General features: G+C 36.9%; 1 protein-coding gene across 2 annotated transcripts; it reads left to right on the top strand.

Annotated features, from left to right (window-relative positions):
- Nucleotides 1-5,329: 5,329 nt before the first annotated feature.
- Nucleotides 5,330-23,417, top strand: EXOC1L (exocyst complex component 1 like). Of its 2 annotated transcripts, none has more exons than XM_023192204.2 (3): nt 5,330-5,758; nt 16,949-17,079; nt 23,013-23,417. In XM_023192204.2, exons 1-3 carry the CDS (start codon nt 5,638-5,640, stop codon nt 23,277-23,279), a joined length of 519 nt encoding a protein of 172 aa, XP_023047972.1. In that variant the 5' UTR covers nt 5,330-5,637; the 3' UTR covers nt 23,280-23,417. The 2 variants fall into 2 exon arrangements, with proteins under 2 accessions (XP_023047972.1, XP_023047973.1); XM_023192205.2 differs by having other exon boundaries at nt 5,395-5,738.
- The last annotated feature ends 864 nt before the right edge of the window (nt 23,418-24,281 follow it).

Here is a 24,281-nt window from a genome sequence, read left to right as displayed (position 1 = left end):
GATGATCCTATTACTTATGTACAGGTAGGGGACTTCCAGATTTCTTAAGCAAATAAATAATTCTATGGTTGCAAAAAATGTGAAAAATTTAAAGACTAGTTTGGGAAATGATTAATGCAAGATTCCAAGACTGAAAATTAAAAGAAAAATTATTCTTTATCTCTGAAAACAAAATTAAGGATAAAATAGGTCTGGACTAATTTTAGACTTAGAAATGATAGTTGACTCCTTTAATTGTGGATATTTTAGAACCCAGCCTTCAGTTTCTCAACTAACTTGAAGTTTAATCTATAGATCTTATATGCAAGGAGGTTTTTTCTTCTAAGTAACTAACCTTCCTCTATACCATCAGGGCTACATCCATATAAACTGAGGCCTCCCCAGCCATGCTTCATCACTTAATCAGATGGCGAACTAGCTGAGCCTCACTAGTGCAACAATAGGTATTAAAAAGTCCTTTCTTATAGGAAATACACTTGGGGGACTTTGGGGTTCTTAAAATGAGTCTTTCCAGAAACATACCATTTTGCCACCGTTTCCTGTTTATCACCACTGACAATTCTATGAATTTCAGAAAATAAATTTATAGACTAGAATAATCTTTAGCTGTGAGGAAAAAATATTTTAATAGCTCTATTAAATATCTTACTGAACATTTTTTGGATATATTTGTCACTTTTCAATAACCTCTTGTTTTGAGGTTAGTTTTCAAAGATCTGATATTGTATTCCTCCTAACTAACAAAGAAATCAAGGTCTCTGAAAATTTTCCTTATTTTCACTTTTGGTGAATTGTCTTTCATACTTCTTTTAAAGTTGAATCCTTTGAATTGTTTAACTTAGGTAATGTTTTGATAGATTGTAGAATTATTTAGAACCTTAAGAAAGACATTTATTAGCATTTTAACATGACTCTTTTACTTTTCCCTTTGACTCTTATGGTTTGGGTCTGTGCCTCCACCAAATCTCATGTAAAGTTGTAATCCCCATTTGTTGAAAGTGGGGCCTGGTGGGAGGTGATTGGATCATGGGGGTGGTTTCTAATGACTTAGCACTCTCTCCCTAGTGCTGTATCATGATAGAGTTCTCAGGATACCTGATTGTTTAAAACTGATTGTTTAAAAGTGTGTAGCACCTCCCATTTGTTGCGTGTGCTCTCTCTCTCTCTCTTTCTCTCACCATGTAAGACGTGCCTTGCTTCCCCTTTGCCTTTCACCGTGATTGTAAGTTTTGTGAGGCCTCCCCAGCCACACAGAACTGTGAGTCAATTAAACCTCTCTTTTTTGTAAATTACCGTCTCAGATAGTTCTTTATAGCACTGTGAAAATGTACTAATACAACTGTCAAACAAATCGATATAAGAATATTCAAACCAATAGCCTATAGTTTCTGAACACACTTATTTGATGGCACACATTTCATTTTGAAACAACAAAGTCACTAGGTCAGTTCCTGAACTTCTAATTTGAATGTTACTTAAGACAATGCTGGAATACATACACATCCTTTTCTTAAGAACTTAAAGAGAAAGTTGCAGTAGTTTCTCCGGAAATGCATCTGAGACTCACAACTAAAGACCATTTTCCCTCCATCTGTAAGGATATAGCACTACAAAATTGGCTATGCAAAGAATTCCTTAAAATTCATTACAAGATTTTTTGATTTACTTATCTGTTCTTTAGTAAACATTTACAAATAAATTAATAAATGAACACAAGAATGCCCATTATATGTAAGACACTACAGCCCACATATCTTGGATATGTGGTAAGCGAAAAAGCATGATTTCTGCCCTCATAAAACTTGCAGTCTAGCAGGTAACAAAACATGATACAAAGAATCATGAAAATAATTATCTAATTACAATTTCAATAACAATATTTTTGATGAGTTGCTGAGTCATATGATTTTTTTCTCCATATGAAGATGAAAACATATAAGACATACCTTTTTTGTTTGTTTGTTTCTCTGTTGCCCACACTGGAGTGCAATGGTCCTATCTCAGCTCACTGCAACCTCCATCTCCCAAGTTTAAGCGATTCTCCTGCCTCAGCCTCCCAAGTAGCTGGGACTGCAGGCACGTGCCATCACACCCGGCTAATTTTTTGTATTTTTAGTGGAGACAGGGTTTCACTGTGTTAACCAGGATGGCCTCAATCTCCTGACCTTATGATCTGCCCACTTCAGCCTCCCAAAGTGCTGGGATTACAGGCATTAGCCACTGCGCCAGGCTGGAAATACTTTTTTAAGTGTAAAATCTGAAAAATAATTTCTCCTCAAAAACCTATCTCCCATGATGGGAGGCCATTTACTTATTCCCTAGGTGGAAGTAGAAAGCAGTTGTGTCATATTGACTTTACTTTCCATCTTTCACATTCAACTTTGTGCTACTGCTTCCTGATTTTATTATCAGATGTATCTTATATTCATCCTCCTTTCTCCATTTCCATATCCAAACATAGTACTAGTTGATATGGTTTAGATTTGTGTTCTGACCCAAATCACATGTTGAATTGTAATCCCTAATGAAGGAGGAGGGACCTGGTGGGAAGTGATTGGATCATGGGGGCGGATTTCACTCTTGCTGTTCTCACGATAGTGAGTTCTCATGAGATCTGGTTGTTTAAAAGTGTATTGTACTTCCTCCTTCTCTCTCTTCCTCCTGCTCCGGTCATGTAAGACTGTGGATCCTTCCTCTTCGCTTTCTGCTATGATTGTAAGTTTCCTGAGGCCTCTCCAACCAAGCTCCCTGTACGGCCTGTGTAACTGTGAGTTGATTAAACCTCTTTTCTTTCTTTTTTTTTTTTTTTTTTTTTTTGATTAAACCTCTTTTCTTTATAAATTACCCAGTCTTAGGTATTTCTTTATAGCAAGGTGAGAATGGACTAATACACTAGTCCTTTGATCATCTTGCTCAAATTGTTTTCATAGATTCCCAGAATCACAGACAAAATAGGAGGATATTAAAGGTTGGAAAAGATCCTAGAGAACATTCTTCAGATGAGGAAATTGAGGCTCAGAAAGGCAAATGTCTAACCCAGTACTTCACAATTCAGCCTAGCTACAGGCACGTCATAGTTTTTCTTTAGAGCAGCCATGGTAGACACTGTTGGTTATCTGCTCATAGCCATTCCCATCCCTTTCTTCTTTGTTAGAAAATCCCACCTCCCATGATAGCAGTCAAAAAAGACAAATACCATTATGCATCACTTAATGATGGGTTTATCTTCTGAGAAATGCACCATTAGGCAATTTTATCACTGTGCCCACATAATAGAGAGTACTACACAAACCTAGATGGCATAGTCTACTACACACCTAGGTGGGCTATATGGTATAGCCTGTGGCCTATAGGCTGCTACAAACCTGTGCAGCATGTACCGTAGTGAATAGTGTGGGCAGTTGTAACACAGGCTTAGTATCTGTGTAGCTAAACATATCTAAACATAGAAAAGGTATTGAGTTGACATCGTGGGGTCTATGACATCACTGGATCATAGGAATTTTTCAGCTTCATTTGAGATGATGGGATCACCATCCTGTATGTAGTCTATTGTTGACTCAAATCTTGTTATGCAGCATAGGACTATACTAGCTTTCCTAGGGATGCCATGCAATCCATTTATGGCCACTGAGATGTAAAGGAAAGTGTGCGTGATGGTTTTTGAAAAAGATTTTGCTTCCTCATGAAAAGAAACAAAAAAGAGCCACCTCTCCTACTTTCTGTCTTTGGATCTGAACCACACAGCCTCAGGACAAAAAAGCCAACATCTGAGGAAGGTAGATCGGAAGAATGGGAAGCATTTGGGATCCTTATCTATGAGCCCTGAGCTAACTCTTGGGACTACCTACCTGCAGACCTTCTATTACATGAGATTATTTATATCTTTATGTCATATATTCTGTTACTTGCAGCTGAGTGCACCCTGGATATACTACTGCTTTATTTCTTTGTTTTCTATCTACTGCACTGAGCTCCATAGAGCAAGGAATTGGCCTATTTTTTCATTGCCGTATCACCAGTTCTTAGAACAGAGCCTGGTACATAGTCAATTCTTAATAAATTTATGTTGAATGAATAAATGAATGAAAGAATGAATGTCAATAACCTTAACCGGCCCTCTACTTTTATAGAATAAAGTCCATAGGCTTAGCTGGTATTTAAGGCCCTTCATGATCTGGCCCCAATCTCTCTTTGCAGGCTAATCTTTTACCTTCACGTACCATACAACTCAGGAAAGCTGGGCTATTTCCTGTCCTCCCAAATATCCTGTCTTAGTCCTTCTGTGCCACTTTTACAAAATACCACAGACTGGGTCATTTATAAGAAACAGAAATGTATTTCTTACAGTTCTCCAGGCTGGCAAGCTCAAGATCAATGCACTGGCAAGTTCAGCTGTCCGGTGAGGGCTGCCTTCTCCAGATGGGAAGAATGTTGTGTCTTCACATAGCAGAATGCAGAAGCGCAAGCCAGCCAAACCTGTGTGAAGCCTCTTTTATAAGGGCTTTAGTTCCATTCAGGATGGAGTAGCCCTCATGGCCTACTCACTTTTTTTAAGGGCCCCACCACTCAATACTGTCACATTGACAACACCTGAGTTTTAGAGGGGACCTATTCAAGCCATAGCACAGCCCTCATGCTTTTTTGATGCAGGACTTTGACTCCCTGGACTGACACATGCTCCTCCTCCTCCACCTCTCCACTTTTCTCTCATTCTTCAAGCTCCAGATCTTCTCCCATAGCCCTTTCTCCAATACCTGTCAGGTATAAATGTCTTTTCTATTCTGTGTTTCCTTCTTCTTTGTGCCTTTGTCACTCTTACACATTTATGATAACTGTTTGGTGTACTCATTTCTATTAGATTAGAAGTTGCTTGAGGCTAAGAAATTCACCCTTCTAAGAAAAATACAATGTTTTACCCTAGTAGGTGGCTAACACATTTTTGTGAGTGGAGGCATAAATAGTATTAAAGTGAACCCATGAAAAATTTCCATTTTAAAAATAATTTAGACCCAGGAATTGGTGCAGACTGTCATGGAAGCAAAGATCAGGAGGGGAAGGAAGGGAGGGAAAGAGACTTGTTGGAAGTGTTAGGAGCAAGCACAAATGTCTTTTCTCTTGCCGATGATAGCAAAGTTCTTAATGGAAGATGATTCCAATCAATAGAGCCAGACAGTTGATTTATATAATGGCATCAAGCTGAAATCGTGGTCTTTGCATAGTGTTGTGAAAGGGGAAAAGGCTACCAAGACTGGAATAGCCAGGGGACTCCACAAGTAGATCTGTATCAGTCGGTGGTCATAAATGTTTCCCCACCAGCAAGCCACGGAAGAGTTCAGAGAGCAGCCTGCTGGAGGCTGGTCGCGGAAGACTGACGGTGGGGCTAGTGAGGCTGCTGTATTTTGGCTGCCGCCGCCGCTGCTGCCACTGGGCAGATACCGCAGTAAGGGGTCTGACCGCGCTGAGTGCTCTCGGGAATCTGGGCTCTGGCTAGGAATGAGAAGTTAAGAGAGGGAGGGCTGGAAGGTGGGCAGGACTCACCAAGGAGCTGCAAACCCAAAGGAGAAATCTAGGGAGCAAAAGGAGAGGAAAGAGTGAGCTTGAGCCAAGACATCAGGCCAAGTGGAACTGGAGGAAATGTCATCATTGGTAAAGGAGGACTTGGAGAAGAAACTGTTTAAGCCACTCTCGCAGAATCTGTACGAGTTTATTGAAATAGAGTTCTCCGTCCAGGACAGGTATTACCTCTGTGTGTCAGGTAATCTGTTCCTTCTGTTATCATTTCAAAAAGCAAGTCACCCAAAGATGCTTGGATGATAGAGGGAATTTTTTTTTTTTGTATTTATTTTCCTATACAGCACGTGCACCTTCTTCTAATGAGAACTTAACTATGCCAGGTTTAAGAATTTGGGTCCTACAGAATTTTTTTAAAGTGTTAAAAATGAAAGAACAAAACATTGTATTAGAACATTTTGGTTAATTGTGGAGAAATGAAACTGATATATACTTCACCTGATTTGATTATTTTGTCTCCAATCGTTTGTTTAATTCATTTGCATGGCATGGAATTTTATCGTGTAAGAGCTCATTTTTAAAAATGCAACAGAGAGCTGTCCGTATACTTTTAAATACATTGGAGAATAGAGTTATACAGCACCATTTGCAACCAGTCTGGACAACCGGCATTATCCCTTTTCATCTTAGGAAAAAAACAAAGCCTTAGATTTTCTTCTGAGGGCTTTAGACTTCCTGGTGGTTTATCTGAAGAGAGAAATTATATTTTAAAACTTCTTTGTCTTATAGGAAGTGTGCTCACAAAAACAATACCTTAATGGTGAAACTAGTTTATGAAAATGGGACTTTAAGGATTAGAGCATGTTCTCCAAACTATTTAACTAAAACAAAGAGTTTACCCTCATATTTCTAAAATTCATGAAAATTGTCCAAAGCTAGGAAAAGGATTTTGCACTTAATTATGATTTGCCTAAACTGTGATTTCTGTGCTGAATTTAGACAGGAATGCTCAGGCCACTATTGAACAGAATATACAGCACTCCCTTTTCTTGGTCCATGCCTTTTAATACTTTTCAGGGGCTTAGGAGAAAATTGCTTAGAAACTTTGTGTTCATTGTGGACTTGCCTGTCTAAGGCACACACCCATTTTCAGAAAACAACTTCTTATAATTCCCTTTCTGATAATTGACTTAGAAGGCCTTTACAAAGTTGTCAGGAGGGAGTGCTGTAAGGGAAATAGACTGTCTTTAAAGAAAGTGCCAAGAATTTTTTTAAATTCTGTCATTTCTAATAAATATAGTAATATTTACCCAATAATAGCATTAGAAATATTTATCTGACACTTTAGCATATTTTGCTATATAACTACCAAGTATAGAGGGTATTCTGGTGACATAAAAAAATTAATTGACCCAGGAAAAAGAAATTAAATATTTTAAAAAGTCAATTTAAAACAATTTAAGAAACTATACTGTATCCTAGCCATCACATCACTGTATCTTGAAATATTTTTACTGAATATATTTGAGAAGATGCTTATTCCAACATTAAAATATAATAATTTTATACTTGTTGTAATTTCCACTTTATAAAGTTGATTTCTCACTGGTAACATTAGTATACACAAATTTTTTAAGAAAAACATGAAAAATTAAATAATCACAATAATTTATATATCTAACTTACCAAATACATCTTAGTTTTTCCCTCCAAATTATGTAATTAACTAGACTTGTTCTATCTGACATGAAAAAAAGTCTCCTAGATTTAAATGTTTGGAAATAATTCAATAATTCTGTCATGTAAGAAGCAAGGAAAAAACAAGATCTTCTCAGAGATGAAGAAAAGAAGACCATATTGTGCTATTCTAGATACAAGTTAACTTTATAAGCCTTATCAGTTCACTAACTTCACGACTCTCTTCTACATCACATCCATCAATTTGAGAGCACTTTCTCTAAATGTAACACCTTTTTACGGCAATTAAAAATACTTTTTGCTGGAACAGTAATTTAAAATAAGTCAGCGTGTTGCTTGAATAGTCTTGGCTTTGACCATGCTTGACTCAGACAATTTCCATTGGTAATGAATCAAACAGATCACATCACAATTGTTGAGACACGAAACTCCATACTTTGAATGATACCACCTTCATGGAGTAGAGTCATATTATGATTTCATCTTCATTCCCTACAATCTAGTACTTCTAAATTTGTGAGACTCATGAGTCCAGTGTAGTCAAATTCCATCATGTATTTTTTCAATTAATGAAAATATGTTTAAATATGGTTAAGCTTTCTATTTATCTGACCAGAGTCTCTTTTGCAGGGGTCTCGCAGTCAAAGGATTGTGACTTACCATTAAATCTTGATGTTTACCTGGTTGATGTTAAAATTAGATGTCAAAAACTCAAATTTCCCTTTCTGGTTTGCTAGGATGTACATGGGGGATTTCCTGGGACCTCAGCCCACTCCCACCTTAGGGTTTGCATGGTCATTTCTCCCTGGGACTAGCTTCCCCTACCTAGAACATTATCACTGGAAGTTAAAAACAGCATCTTCTTATAAAGGAGGAAGGAGCTCTGTTATGTGCTGGCACTAGAAAGGGATAAGCCACATGTGCAATGAAGAGAGTGCACGTGAATTAAAGAAACGCCGAAGGACTTGACACAGCATATTAAAGCATTAGCCAAAACTGGATGGAAAGTAACAGGGCATAGTGAAACAGACCTTCACACACTTGGAATCAGGCAAACTTGGTGTGAAACCTGGTGCTGCTTTGCCACCCACCAGCTGTGAAATTTAGGGCAAGATAATTAGGCTCTCTGGCCTCAGTAGTGACATCTCTGAAACGGAAATAAAAACACTTACATCTGCCCACAGTGCTCCCCTGTTAAATTCTTACTAGGATAAAGTCAAATGTGATACATTATATTCTAAATAAATAAAATTAAATTAAGGTTATAATTTTCAGATATACAGAAAAAATAATTTGCCATTAAAAATATGCTGAATTATATGTTTATATATGTATATACTATAAATACATATTTGTAGTAAAAACAAAATAGTAAACACATGTGTATATTTAATATAAAATGAAAAATTAATATATTTTATATTATATTAATTTAAAATTGTATGTATATTCAGATGTTGATTATTTTTCAGTATTCTCATACCTCTAGAAAAATATCTTCCATTCATAGATATTAATCTGAAAATAAATGGCATTTGCTAGAATTATAAAAATAATATGCATAAATTCTCTATACATATTGTTTTTTAAGCCATACCAGAACTTCTCTGTGAACCAAAAAATTTAATAATTTTGTCAAATCATTTACAATAAGAATGTTAACAATAAGATTGTTAAATAAGAACAAGTTAACGAGAAAAGGAGGTTGCTAAAAACAATTTTAAAGACTTCATTTGGTACCACTCCTGCTATATTTGTGAATTCTCAACATCTTAACAACAGAGCACAATCTAAAGAATTTCTTTCTTTAAGTTGTCATTTCAGGAGGTAATAGTATTGTCTGGAAGAGGTTAGTTTAATTTTTCAGCTGTGAATTGAGAACAAATTATCCTGATACCTAGTGTTTTGAAAATTAAACATGGACTAAGGCTTTAAAAAGTTTTCGTATAATTAATGATGCTATTAGCAGTAGTAGTATAACAATTATGCAGGCCAAAATATATCCAAACAGCTATACATATGTTCTGATTATAGAGCCAAACATAGTTTATATGTATGGTCTTTTTTATTTTTCAAGTTGCAGGTTTACTCAAGGCTGTTTTTTTGTTTTGTTTTGTTTTTTGAGACAGAGTCTTGCTCTGTTGCCCAGGCTGGAGTGCAGTGGCGTGATCTCGGCTCACTGCAGCCTCCACCTCCTGGGTTCAAGCGATTTTCCTGTCAAGGTTGTTTTGCTACATAATAATTTAATATCTACCCTTTCATGACCTATAATACTTCCTTTAATAAATATGAATAGATTTGGTTCTGTGACAAGACAGAAATCTTGTGCTCAAAAGGAGACCACACTGGAAGAAACTCTAATTTGACAGTGTTTATTATCCTCTATGTTAAAAAATTATGAAAAGAAGAAATGTAGGATTGATTTCCAAGAGATACATTTTATTAAAACATAAAATACATATATCATAAAATTCACAAAACTTACTAACTGTTACTCATTGTAACAATTAGTTACAATCAGAATTGTCAAATGGGGAACAGGCCTTGAATATTAAAGTAGGTTTTATACTTTAAAATTCTTGCTCTTTGTCTTCTAAAGGTATAAAAAAAACACTTTATTATTCTTGTTCAAGACTCTCTCTATATATATTTTGTTCAGATCTCTCTCTCTCTCTTTCTCTCTCTCTCACACACACACACATACACACACATACACACAAACACAAAATGCATTTGTGGAATATCACTAAATGTCTCTATGGAGGAATTTTTTTAATTTAATTTAATTTATTTTGTTTTTTTTTTGAGACAGGGTCTCACTTTGACACCCAGGCTGGAGTGCAGTGACCTTATCTTGGCTCACTGCAGCCTCAACCTCCAGGACTTAGGTGATTCTCCCACCTCAGCCTGCTGAGTAGCTGGGACTATAGTCATGTGCTACTATGCCTGGCTAATTTATTAGTCTTTTTTGTAGAGACAGGGTCTCACTATATTGCCCAGGCTGGTCTCGAACTCCTGGCCTCAAGCCATCCTGCTTCAGCCTCCCAAAGTGCTGGGATTACAAGCATGAGCCACTGCACCCAGCCCTGGGGAGGCATTTAAATAAAATATTCTGACTCTCCAAATCAGGGTAATTGTAGGTGAAGGTTACAGTATGGAAATGATGAAGCTCCCATTTGGGTCCTTTTGTTACCTTGCATTTATTGTGAGTTAGCGTTTGGTTCTAAAAGGGCCGGTGGCTTGGATTTTAGAGTGGGGATATTATCATTATCTCTAAAATGAACAACCCACATCACCATCATCAGTTAGTAACTTATGAGACAGATTCTCCCAGTGGCTAATCTATTACCTTGGAGATCTCAATATGGAAAGATCTAAATGTGGCTAATCTATTACCTTGGAGATCTAAACTCCAAGCCATTTGCCTCATTTGTAGAGTGAATAGGAACTTGATTTCAGAGCTTTGAAGGGGAGAAATATTTAAAATGTTTCATTATTAGCATGGCATTATTGATGATGCAATAAAAGGGATAGCCTATCATGTAAGGCATGCCTGCTGAGTGCCAGGCACACGTCCATTTAGTGCCATTTATATTAATCCTCACAACCACCTTATGTGATAGACAAAATTCCTGTTTTACAGATGAGGAAACCATAGGTCACAAGAAGTTAAATACATAGTCCAAGGCCCACAGGTCATCAATCTAAATCTAAAACCCAAGGTTTTTTCCACTTAACCACATTGCTTCTAACCAGTAAGAGCAGATGCTTTTCTTAACACATTTGCCAGGCACTATGGTAAGTCCTTCACATATTTTATCCTATCTGCCACATCTATGCATGATAAAATTGAAGTACACAGTAGCTAAATAACTTGCCCAAGATAGTCAGCTGATAAGTGACTAATGGAGGCTTTAAATGCAGGTCCACTTGTGCCAAATTACTATGCAATATTACTTTTAGTAGGGGCACTGAGTAATGCTAGATTGGAGCTCATAAAGCCAAACCTTGCATATGCCTCATTGGATGTCCCTTTTCTCTTGGTGCTTCTATTCCCACAAAATCACTTTCCTTCTCTTTCATTCTATCTCGCATTCTGTAAAAACATCAGCAACTCATGTCCTTACTTGCTTATAGCCCATCTTTTTCATTGTAAAGACACTCAGTGTAGCACAAAATTTGATTTTAAAAAATATTTCTAAAGAAAAATGTTACATGAAAACTACTCTTTTGGCCAGGCATGGTGGCTCACACTTCTAATCCCAGCACTTTGGGAGGCCAAGGTGGGCATCTGGATCACCTGAGGCCAGGAGTTTGAGGCCAGCCTGGCCAACATGGTGAAACTCTGTCTCTACTAAAAATACAAAAATTAGCTGGGTGTGGTGGTGGGTGCCTGTAATCCCAGCTACTCAGTTGGCTGAGGCAGGAGAATTGCTTGAACCCAGGAGGTGGAGGTTGCCATGAGTCGAGATCGTGCTGTTTCACTCCAGCCTGGGCAACAAGTGTGAAACTCCATCTCAAAAAACAAAAAAGAAAGAAAGAAAGAAAATTACTCTTTTGATGAAAGCAGTGATAGCCTTCTCAGTGACCCCAGACAGCACCATATATAACATTTCACTATTGCTGCTTTTCTGCAATATCTCATAGTAATTTCTCTCCATCATTTAACTTAAATGATGAAAACAATTGTATAACAATACAACATAAAAGAAGAGTTGTTTCTTTAAAGCATTCTGTGCAACTTACTTGTGAGCTACTGTTTTCTTCTATTCTGCCAAATTATACCAGATCAATCGGGCAATGTTCCTTCCATTTAGCCTCATGAATAATAATTTTATCATGGTAACAGAGGCATTTATTAATGACAAAGTTTATTTTAAAATTTAAAGTGAAAATAAAGTGATTGGCATGAAGTTTAAATTATAATTCTGAAAATGCTGATTAAAATTAAAACTAGAGCAGATTAACTCTGAAGTTCCCTTACTCTGTAGATATTATTCACTAAATCATAATTCAATAACAGAAACTCTGATGTAACTGAAAACAATTCTCTAACATTTTGATTATATAAACACATTTCTGTTTTAAGACAATGTGATAGGTTTCCACTTTGCCACTGCATTAATGTGGATACGGCCATTTAATTTTAGCTGGCAGCAAAGCTCAAGTGTGGAAATTAGGGATTGGGTTGACTCCAGGCTGAGTAGACTTCTTTGGCTTGTGGCTAAAGACAATTCTTGGAGCCTCCTTAGCTACAAAGGAAGCTGTTTTGTCAAAAGGTTAACTTTTAAAGAATGCTTTTTTGTTTTCTTAGTTTGGTGTTAATGGAACATTGACCATTAATATAAGAAAATGTGATGACTCATAGGACTCACCTTCTTCACATCTCCTCTCCATTCCCCACCTCCAACCTATCCTTTATGGAAGATCCCAAAAGAAATTTCTGAAACTTAAAAGCTCAGTCTGTCCATTCACTTTAAATCCTTCAGTGACAACTTCTCTCTCTTACACAGATAAATGCATGGTTTTCAGAATAACCTTTGATCTTCTCAGCCTGGTATTCTAGACCCCTCAGGGACTAGTCTTGCCTAACTTGTTCCCTGCCACCTGTCCACCCTCAAACCTCAGGTCAGCAGTACCAGATGCTTTTAATGACTTAAAAGTGTCAAGTATTTCATGCCTTTGTGTGAATGCTTTTCTAGAACTACCTTTACCGCATCTGCATTCTGCTAACTTCTACTGCCCTTTACAACTCAGGTTACCTCTCTCAGGAAGCTCTCCCGTACCCCCACTTGGATGAAGACATCCCTCCTCCACGTTCCTTAATTACTTTGTCTATTTCTTCTTTGCAGAACTGTGAGCACAGGGTTTCTTTCTGAAGACCCCACTCCCTACAATCTCAGTGACAGCAGGAATGATGCCTTATGAGAATTAATGTTTTCAATTCCTAACACAGTGCTTGGTATAAAAAGGGCACTCTAATATTTATCAATTTAATGAGATGAATGAGTGGCCTACAGATGACCATAACATGCTTATCATAACACGTAGACGAGGCAGTGGAATTTGCTCAGTGAAAATACATTTTCCATACCTCCCCAACCCCATTCTCTCCCACCCCCTAAGCAGCATGTGAGACAGCTAGCTGGAGCAAGAACATAGTCCTTTGGTTATGGGGTACAGCTTCTTTTTGGGCATACAACTGCCTCCTGGTGGAGGAGAATGTCTCCAAGATCTTGTCCTTAGTAAGCATGACAGATTCAAGTGTGCCCCCACTTCACCACCTCTGCCTAATAGCTTTACTTTTAATCCTTTCGTCTTCCCAAGGCTAGCATCTATACCAGTGGAGATGGAACCTTTTTAGTGCTAGAGAAGGATAGATGGACAGAAGCCCACCAACTTTGGCACACTGTCAGGGGGATCACAGACTCTAAACTAGCTCATTGACCCCAAGCTAAGATATTCTGCTTGAGGTCCTCTCCTGAAGGTGTGCCTTAGTCACTTCCTCTGCCTCCAAAATATACAATCCCTCCTTTTCCAAACTCCTGGAATATGTGATCTCAATCATAGCCTTTAGTCTTCATTCCTATTATCTTTGTAAATCCTACCTAACCTTGAGGCTGACACACAATGTGCACTCAAATAGTGTTGGTGCATGAAGGAGTCCTCTGCAAGTTGTCTTCTGCTCTCAGCATTCTAGAGAAACTGCCCTCAAGGAGGAAATTCATGATCTTCTTCCAAGTCAGATTCAGTGCTGGGGCTGAACTCTGCCTTACCTAGTAAAGGGACTTCATGGGATAGTCTCCAAACCTTTAAACTTCACTATTCTCTTGATTCCCATAGCATTACACAGCTGGGCCTGTCTCTCAGACGTCTTTCTTGCCATCTATTCTTCTTCTCACTTTCTCTCACCTCTTTCCTCTGCTCTTTTCTCTACAAATTTGGTTTGGGGGCCAGGCATGGTGACTCTCACCTATAATCCCAACACTTTGAGAGGCTGAGGCAGGAGCATAGCTTGAGGCCAGGAGTTTGAGACCACTATCACTGTCACTATACAGTGAGACCCATCTCTACAAAAAAAGATAAAAAATTAGCCAGGCATAGTGGCGCATTCCTGTAGTCCCAGCTACTCAGGAGGCTGAGGTGGAAGTATGCTTGAGCCCAGGAGGCTGAGGCTGCAGTGAGCCATTATCATGCCACTATACTCCAGCTTGGGTAACAGAGTGAGACTCTCTCTCAAAATGAAAAACAAACAAACAACAACAACAACAACAACAACAAAAAAACTGCCCTTGGAAACCTTTCCACACACAAAAAAACCCAAGTCTGTATCTCCATTCCTAAACTACAAAACTTCCATCTCATTCTCTTTAGAGATAACTTGTGGCTACTTCATCTGTGTGTCAAAAACAAAACTCATTTTTCCACCCAACCAACTCACCCTCTCTACTTTCCTATTTGGGTTTGTGTCCAGTGTTTGGTTTTCATCCAGTGTTATTTCCATCCAGTGTTATTTAAAATCTTACTTGGATTTTCCACTTCTATATCCATGACCCACATCCTATGCCCAGGTTACTACAACAGCCTCTTAAACAAAACAAAACATTTTTAACAGTTACTATAAACCAGTCACTATCTTAAGTTCTTTATAAATTTTGTCTACTTTAATCTTTATACCCTATGAATTTGTATCATTCTGATGTCTGTTTTACAACGTAAGAAAACTGAGGTTTCAACTCTTTAGAGATTAAATCATTTACTCAGACCATGCTATTCAGAGGTGGTGTCGTGATTTAACTCCAGAATGTCTAGAGCCAGAACTCACTAAGCTGCACTGCATTTTCCAGGGTCCTCCAGTTCCTCTTTCATTTCTTCTCCCAGTTATCCTGTACATCACTGCTGCCAGAAAAAATTCTTCCTTAATAGGGCACCATTTTATTAGCCTTTTGCTACAGAAGGAGGGAGACTTAACGAACAGGTATTGCTACATGAGCTTTCACTGACCACCCAACACAGTGCCTTCTTCTGAGATTTGTCAGACTGCTCCCACTCCTTCTCCTGAGGGCTGAGCTCCATCATCAACTCTCAACTCAACTGGCTGCCTTGATTTCAGTATCACTGGCACCTTCAGGCAATGGATGCTCCCTTTGCTAGAGCCCTTACTATAATAGGTCAGCCTCATATCACTCCATCCAGAAAAGAGAATTCAGACACAGGTCCAAAGTGCTTTCTGTTGCATTTCAAATCCAGAGTCTTTCAAAACATTTTCACAACCTTCTGTACCTAGTGAATCCTGTTGCCCACAAATCTTAACATCAACCAACCCATGCAGTCCACTTTCTTCAATTCTACCTGGTGACGTTAACTTCTGTTGCTGATGCATTTCCACATGCGGTCCTTCACCTAGAAATGTCTGCAGTATGACCCTTGTCTTTTCAAAATTTAAGCCTCATCTCAAATTCTATTTCATTTGTAATTCCTGCCCTAACTACTCCAATCCTTTCCCTTCTGAGAACTCATTGAACATTTGGTCTGCTCCACATTACTTATCTTTCACTACGATTATACTGTGGTGTATTGTTTCATGTCTACAGAGCTAGGAGAGCATGTCAAAGTGATGCTTTCCAGAACCAAGAGAGAGTCTTCTCCCCGAGAAAAAATTCCAGAGTCACTCTTAGAAGACAGAACCAGCTTGCAACTCTCTAAGTGACATTACTCATCTTGAAGGGAAATCCTAGGCATTCAGTCCCCACCTGCCACCTCTTTATAATATGCTATTGTATGTGACATGTGTGTTAGCCTTGTCTCCCCAATGAAACCATAAATTTTTAGAGGGCAGGGACCATGTCTTTTACTTGTATCCCCTGTGGCATCTATTACAGTTCTATCATGTGAGTAGCAAATACTCAGTAAATACTCTTTTATTATAATAACTCATTGATAATTTTCAACTTAAGAGCTCTATGCTCAAATATTGATTCTTCTGATGTGTGTATATAAGACCAAATGATTTTAAAACCAAAAAAAGCATTTCCCTCATTTTGTTCCCACAAAATAAGCAAAAATATTCCCATATCTTTCAAAGTATAGTACCAAAACCTTTTGTGCAAGTGGCACATTTTGAATATTAGAATTTGAGAGACACACTTGAGAGGATTACAATCTCAAGCAATACCAAGCAGCTTAACAATAGCTGTGATGCAAGCATTTCTACATTGTAAGTCTCAGAGCGAATTTAAAGGCAAGTGTCCACAGTTACTGCAGTATTTGCTTGGTCACTCACTCTTCAACACTGTGTTGCTGTAAAGCAGTGCTGTTTACTTCCATGACCTCACTTTCTTATATTGTCATAAATTAAAATTCCAACCTGTTCTGATAAACACTTGGCACTGGCTGTATGCTAAGGCTAAGCCTCTTATTTCCTGCCCCAAGGTGAACACTATTCTCTACCACAATGCTCAGAGCTCAAAGCACACAGCTCAATGTTCTATTTAACAGACTTTACTGTGGCAGTATGTAACCACAACTGTAGCAAAAATAAAGTTAATACGTTGAGCAAATTTGGGTGCATACTGTGAGGATTCAGATACATCAGGGTTCACAATTGAGGTGCAGTTATAATACGGGTTCAAGGCCATTTTATTAAAAGAGGATACATAAATACCAAAAAGTATAACGTGAATAATTTATTAGCTTCTAAGAATTTATGTAAACTAAGTATTTTTCTGTCCTACAGTGACCAAAAAGGAAGAAGTAAAAATAATCATGGTGAAACACTACAGAATAGGTTTAGATGAAAAATACGAAGTAACAAAAAAGTGGTCTTTGAACGATCTGCAGATGATTGATGGAAAAGAAGCAGATACTGTAAGTGTTACATTTTATAAGGAGATGTGGAATCAATATGCTGGAGATCTTTATGTTCAATATCCTGCTTCATATATTCGTGGCATGTACTAAGTGTTAAGATGACATTATATTGTTCGTAAGTGGAATGGTTTAATCTACTGGGATGATGTACCGGTTTTTTGGTTCTGTTTTTACGAGTTTCAAGTGGAATTTTGTCTATTAAATTTAAAAGCATCTTCCCAAGGGCCTCTTAACAGGTTAAACACAAGCTACCAGTCAATCCTGAAAATTTAAATGCCATTTTTTCCAGATATATGATGCTTCTACCATCACTTTCTCCCCACCACAATTTCCTCTATAAATTTAGGGGATTTCTTCCCTCATCCTCACATTTTACCGTCAGCAAGCCCACTTCATCCTCTAGAAGGATGGAAATCCTGTAATCTTAGAGTTGAAAGGCGAGAAAGAGTAGATACTCCAATCTCTCCACTTGAGCCCTGGCAAGTGATTTTCACAGTCTGTTCTTGAACTCTGCTGTTGATGGGGAACCCTTCCCCCTTGAACTTTCTACATCCACAACGCTTACGTACTGACTCCTGAGGCTTCAAATGTCCAATTACCTTTAACTGCTACCCAGATTTCCCGTTGAGTAAAGTCCTATTGACTCTCCGCCCTCATACACTCATTATGGCATGGGTGGAAATGTATTATAACCGTAATCCTACAAACTGCAATTGTTGGGTTACTCTGTATTCCCTCTAGATGGAAAGCTCCTTAAAAATTAGGACCATGGTTTTCATCCTTTATCATAGCCTGATAGATGATAGGCACTCACTAAGTCTTTGTGGTATTATTGTTGAATGAATTAGAACTTTAAGCTCATTTATTTTTAATCTTAATAAATGCCATATTTTTCATTTGGCCTATTATTCCAACCTTTAAAATATTCTAATATCGTTATTTTTTAGTATCACTATGGTATGATTCAGATTTAATGAACACAACATTTAGGACTTCATCCAAGTCAATAATAAAATTGATGAGGCAGGCAGGGCCAAGTATGTACCTCTAAATCATTGATGGTTACCATTACTGCTGCTAGTAGTACTGTTACTTGCTACCACCAATATTCAGTAAATTTTATGAGGTGCCAGGAGCCAAGCTAAGCTCCTTTCATGTATATTTTTACATAATCATCATAAAACCTCATGAATTAGATTACATTATTCCATTTTACAGATGAAGAAAATGAGACTTAAAGAGATTGACTTGCCCAAGGTGACATAGCTATTAAGTGGTAGAGCTAGACGTTACCCAGAAATCTATTAATTTTCCTTCTTTGCATTGGTTGTTGAAAGTCTCTACAAATTTATATATTCATTTATTCCTTCATTAATTTATTGAGAATTTATTGTATACCAGGCACTGCTAGGCTCTGAGGATACAGTAGAGAATTAGCCAAAAGCAATTATTTCTGCCCTAATTATTCATCTAACCTGAATATCTAAAATTTGTCGTTTACTAAAATCAACATATACTATCTGCTGTTACCTTGACTTACCACCTTACAAACCTTTTTTTAAAAATTGGTGTGTTTGACATGACTTCTTGGCAAAAGAATGCTGGATTTCATTGCTGTGTTTCCTAAATATTCATGTAACACTTTTCTGACAATATGTTCTACCTAAATGTTTGATGCTTAGGAAATGGTTAAATATATCATTACGTATTTATATGATAGAATGTTATACAACCGTTATAAAATAGGCTTCCAAAAGAGTATCTCAGAACACAATTGTTCAGTCACTTAACAAGTTTTCTAAAAATCAGCTAAATATAAAACTTTTCTAAAATATTATGTCAATTTTGCATATTTAGTTTGTCATGTTATTGAAATATGAATCTTAATATTTTTACAAAAAATACATGTCAGTATATGTATATGTGTATATACGTATATGTAAAACAAACCAATACTTTAATAAGTTATCTCGGTGATAAGATTACAAATTTTTTAACTATGATTTTATTTTTTATATTTTTCTGTATTTGTCAAATTTCTATAATACTGCATTTAATTTGATCAGAAGTGCATGTCAAGTTCACTAAGCTGTAGTTTCAGGAACTATCCCCACAAATTAACTATCCCCACCAATCTTTGGCCCATTTTCCTTGTCTTTTTTCTCCAGCTCTCAAATATTACCGATGTTATCATTGGTTTTTACAAGTTTGTTCAATGCCCAGGATTCTATTCACCAGGACTGTCAATTTAGACTCATTTCAAACCAACTAACTGTGGTCTATTTTTTCCTCACTCTTCATTGCCTTTAATTCCATCCCAACATTGTTGATTCTTCCCTTTCCAATTTGAAGATTATTATCTTTCATAGTAAACAAGATACAAAAGATAAGCTGAGTATTTCTGGTTTTCTCATCACTTTAGGACTTAAAATATTAACTTGCCAGAAGAAAAACCATAATATCCAAAGAATAGTTCTTTGCAAGATTTATTTTCTATGGATGAAGTAAAAATATTCTGACCGTTTTAGGAATTTCTATTTCTCTTTTTTGGAATCAAATCCTTGGGGGTCAGCATTTATTACATTTTTTACATTTACATGATTGCATTTAATTTATAGGAAATGTAATAATTTACATCATTACATTTACATATCAATAGCAATGATACAGTTTTATAGAGAGCAATTTTGAGCCAAAAAGTTGCCAACTTTAAAATGCAATGAAATTGAAATTGAAGTCAATTTATAAAGCAGAAATCAAAATGACTAGGGATTTGGAGACTGACTGGTGCAGCAGGAGACAGGATGATGTAGCAAAAACTGAGCTTGTGCTGATTGAGAGCTTGGGTTTTGTCCTGGCTCTGCCAATAACTAAATGTGTGACCTGGACTTCATATCTCTGGAAACTACTGTGTAATCTCAGCTAAAAACAGGAGATCAATAAATGATTCCTGAGATCCCTTTCAGTTCTAGCATTCTATCAAAAGAGAGAGAGACAGAGACAGGCATATCTGTATCCTATGTGCATGCATACTCAGGCTCCAATTATTAGGCTAAAGGAAAATATTACTCTTCTGCAAGTCTCAAAGACATGAGGGTTGTTTTCTATCTGATGAGGAGCAAATGTTTGCAAGAGAAAACTCCCTAAGGAGCTTGACTGGTATCTGGTGATGCAATGGATGTGATTTCCCTTTATGGAGATCCTTGGCAGAATTGTCTTTCAAGCTGTAGTTATGAGCGCCAAAAAAAAAAAAAATTTTTGAATGTGACTATAAAAGTGCTGCACTTAAAATCACACCACCTTTATACGTTGTTTTTTAAGCATGATTATGGTTTTTTATTTTATTTATTTCTTTTTATTTCAATAGGTTTTTGAGAAGCAGGTGGTATCTGGTTACATGAATAAGTTCTTTAGTGGTGATTTCTGAGATTTTGATGCACCCATCACCCAAGCAGTGTAACTATACCCAGTGTGTAGTCTTTTATCCCTCACCACTCCTCCCACCCTTTCCCTGAGTCCCCAAAGTCCATTGTGTCATTCTTATGCTTTTGCATACTCATAACTTAGCTCCCACTTATGAGTGAGAATATACGATGTTTGGTTTTCCATTCCTGAGTTACTTCTCTTAGAATAATGGTCTTCGGCCGGGCGCGGTGGCTCAAGCCTGTAATCCCAGCACTTTGGGAGGCCGAGACGGGCGGATCACGAGGTCAGGAGATCGAGACTATCCTGGCTAACACGGTGAAACCCCGTCTCTACTAAAAAATACAAAAAAAAAAAACTAGCTGGGCGAGGTGGCGGGCGCCTGTAGTCCCAGCTACTCGGGAGGCTGAGGCAGGAGAATGGCGTAAACCCGTGAGGCGGAGCTTGCAGTGAGCTGAGATCCGGCCACTGCACTCCAGCCTGGGCGACAGAGCGAGACTCCGTCTCAAAAAAAAAAAAAAAAAAAAAGAATAATGGTCTTCAATTCCATCCAGGTTGCTGTAAATTACATTATTTCTTTCCTTTTATGGCTGAGTAGTATTCCATGGTATGTCTATATATATATATATATAAAATATTAATTATATATATATAATTATTCCTTTATCCACTGGTTGATTGATGGGCATTTGGGCTGGTTCCATATTTTTGCAATTGCAAATTGTGCTGCTATAAACATGCATATGTAAGTATCTTTTTCATATAATGACTTCTTTCCATCTGGGTAGAAACCCAGGAGTGGGACTGCTAGATCAAATGGTAGTTCTACTTTTAGTTCTTTAAGGAATCGCCCCCTTCTTTTCCATAGTGGTTGTACTAGTTTACATTCCCACCAGCAGTGTAAAAGTGCTCCCTTTTCACCACATCCATGCCAACATCTATTATTTTTTGATTTTTTGATTATGGTCATTCTAGCAGGAGTAAGGTGGTATCACATTGTGGTTTTTATTTGCATTCCTCTGATCATTAGTGATATTGAACATTTTTTCATGTTTGTTGGCCATTTGTATATCTTCTTTTGAGAATTGCCTATTCATATCCTTTGCCCACTTTTTGATGGAATTGTTTGTTTTTATCTTGATGATTCATTTGAGTTCATTGTAGATTCTGGAAATTAGTCCTTCGTGGGATGTATACATTGCAAAGATTTTCTCCCACTCTGTGGGTTGTCTGTTTGCTCTGCAGATTATTTCTTTTGCTGTGCAGAAGTAAAAGCATGATTATGTTTTGTTTTTAACTTTTTTAAATGGTAATATCACAATCTTTAGGAACTATCATTTATTAAGCTCCACACTCGTTTACATGATCATTCTCATGTAAATTTCACAGCAGCACTATTTAAAATAAGGAGAAAAATGAGAGTCAGGTCAAATAAGCGTTTTGCCCATGGAACAGTCAAAATGGTTGTCTAACTTTAAAATTCATGCTCTATTTACTGCCTCCTGCAAGAATTTTCCTGTTTAAAAAACAAATTGCAAATATGTAAGTTGCTTGTATATGATGTTACATACTACGTGCCAGTGAATTATTAATACTTTGGTTTGGTTTAGTCCTTCTCTGCCTATTTGTTATTTGGGGCAATGTTTGCCTCCACTTCTCCTTTCTTAGGACTACTTCAGGTCAGTTCAACACGTACTTGTTGAGAAATCAGTAGTCATCATGCATAAGTACTAAGAACATGATGATAAATAATGCAAAATCTCTGTCTTAAAGGAGAGTTAGGAATTAGGCAGATAATGAATGTGAAAGCATTTTGTAAACTTTATAAATGCAAGGCATCATTGTTACTGCTATTAACAGTAGTAGTTATTATTTTAACATGTAGGACCTAGATCAGGTTTGGTTTCCACTTTTTCTTGAAATATTTCCGCTACAGATATAGCAAGAGCCCAGAGGTAGTCTTTAGTAAATTTGTCAGTTTCAGTCGAATGATTCAATGGTCCTTGCTATTACCTTCAAAAGTAATTCCTTGCTGTAAAACTTCAAAGACAGCAAATTGGTGATCTATAGCATGCCAATAGCTAGCTATCATGTATTTCTTCCTTCTATTGAAATAGCACAAGGAACCAACCTCCTACTAAAAAGGGAGAGAAACCTTTTCTATTTTCCAGAAGTCTGTGAGTTTATTCTGTGCTTTATTTATTCCCTACTCATCCTCTCCAATTCATTACATTGAGAAGACTTAATAACCACACAGTCTGAGGCACATTTTATTTGTATACTTGAAAAAACATAGATGCTTCAAAAATAACCTTTCTTATTGTTGATTTTTAGAAGCAATTACTTTGAAGTAAGTAGCTTTGGAAAGCCCATTTGTAGATTTTAGAAATATGTTTGATACTGATACTTTACAATCAATAAACATATCCAAGAGAATGTGAGAGAAGACAGGAAACCTAGCTACTTTCTTGGCTACAAACTAAATCATGTCTCTCATTCTCTTCCAGGACAATCCATTTTTTGATCTGCACTTCAAGAAAGTGTACAGTTTGGAGGCATATAGCTGTGCTTCTAAATATGCCTTTGCTCGAACGGTAAATAAGCTGAATCATGCATATCTTAAGAAGGACTTACAGATTGTGAACTTTGATTCTACATACATTAACGATGATTCCATTTGGTCTTCCAATAATAAGGATTGTTTGGTCCTTATGAGAATATGCTTTTATGCTTTCAATCTTGTGTGCTTGTCCCTATGTCCCTTGCCACTCTGAAGCTGTGTACCACATTCCTTCATCAGTGGCCTATGAAAATGGTTTCCCAAGTAAATACTGATTGTCATAGTTTTGTTTTTCCCTTCATCAGTGATTATTATACTTTAAATAAAAATAAAGTAATGCTTGTGAATTGCAGTGAAATATATTTTAATGTAATCATTCAACATTCAAGACTTCTTGCCAATGTGATCCTTGGTAACTTTGGAAGGAACTATGCGGTTTTGACTAAATTAGTATTCTCCTAAAGTGTGTGAAGAAAAACCCTAAAAGGCCTAAGTATGTGGAAAAAGACCTTGTGTTCATGAATAAGAAGACTTAATATCATCAAGATGTCAATACTACTAAAAGTGATCTGCAGATTCAATGCAATTCCTATCAAATTTCCAATAGCCTTTGTTGCAGAAGTGGAAAAGTTGATCCTCCAAATTCATATGGAATTTCATGGGGTCCCAAATAGATAAAGAAAAAGTACAAGAAAAAGAAGTACAAAGTTGGAGAACTCACACTTCTTGATTTCAAAACTTATTATTAAAGCTATAGTAATCAAAAAAGTGTGGTACCTATATAAGGACAAACCTACAAACCAACGAAATAGAATTGAGAGTTCAGAAATAAACTCATACATTTATAGTCAACTCATTTTTGACAAGGGTGCCCAGTCCATTCAAAAGAGAAAGAATAATCTTTTCAACAAATTGTCCTGGGATGACTGTATATCTACATATAAAAGAATTAAGCTGGACCCCTACCTCACACCATATACAAAAATTAACTAAAAACATAAAACAAGAACAAAACATAGAGGTAAATCTATAGGACCTTGCATTTGGCAATGGGTTTTTGTGACATCAAAAGCATGAGCCAAAAAAAAAAAAAAAAAAAAAAAAAGATGAATTGGACTTTATTAAAATGAAAATCTTTTTGCATCAAAGGACATTATCAAAAAAGTGAAAAACCTACAAAATGGGAGAAAATATTTACAAATCATGTATTTTATAA

This window comes from Piliocolobus tephrosceles, chromosome 3, assembly GCF_002776525.5.
Source record: "Piliocolobus tephrosceles isolate RC106 chromosome 3, ASM277652v3, whole genome shotgun sequence".
NCBI lineage: Eukaryota > Metazoa > Chordata > Mammalia > Primates > Cercopithecidae > Piliocolobus > Piliocolobus tephrosceles.
The sequence above is the reverse complement of the archived record's forward strand: the minus strand, read 5'-3'. Positions and strand labels throughout refer to the sequence as shown.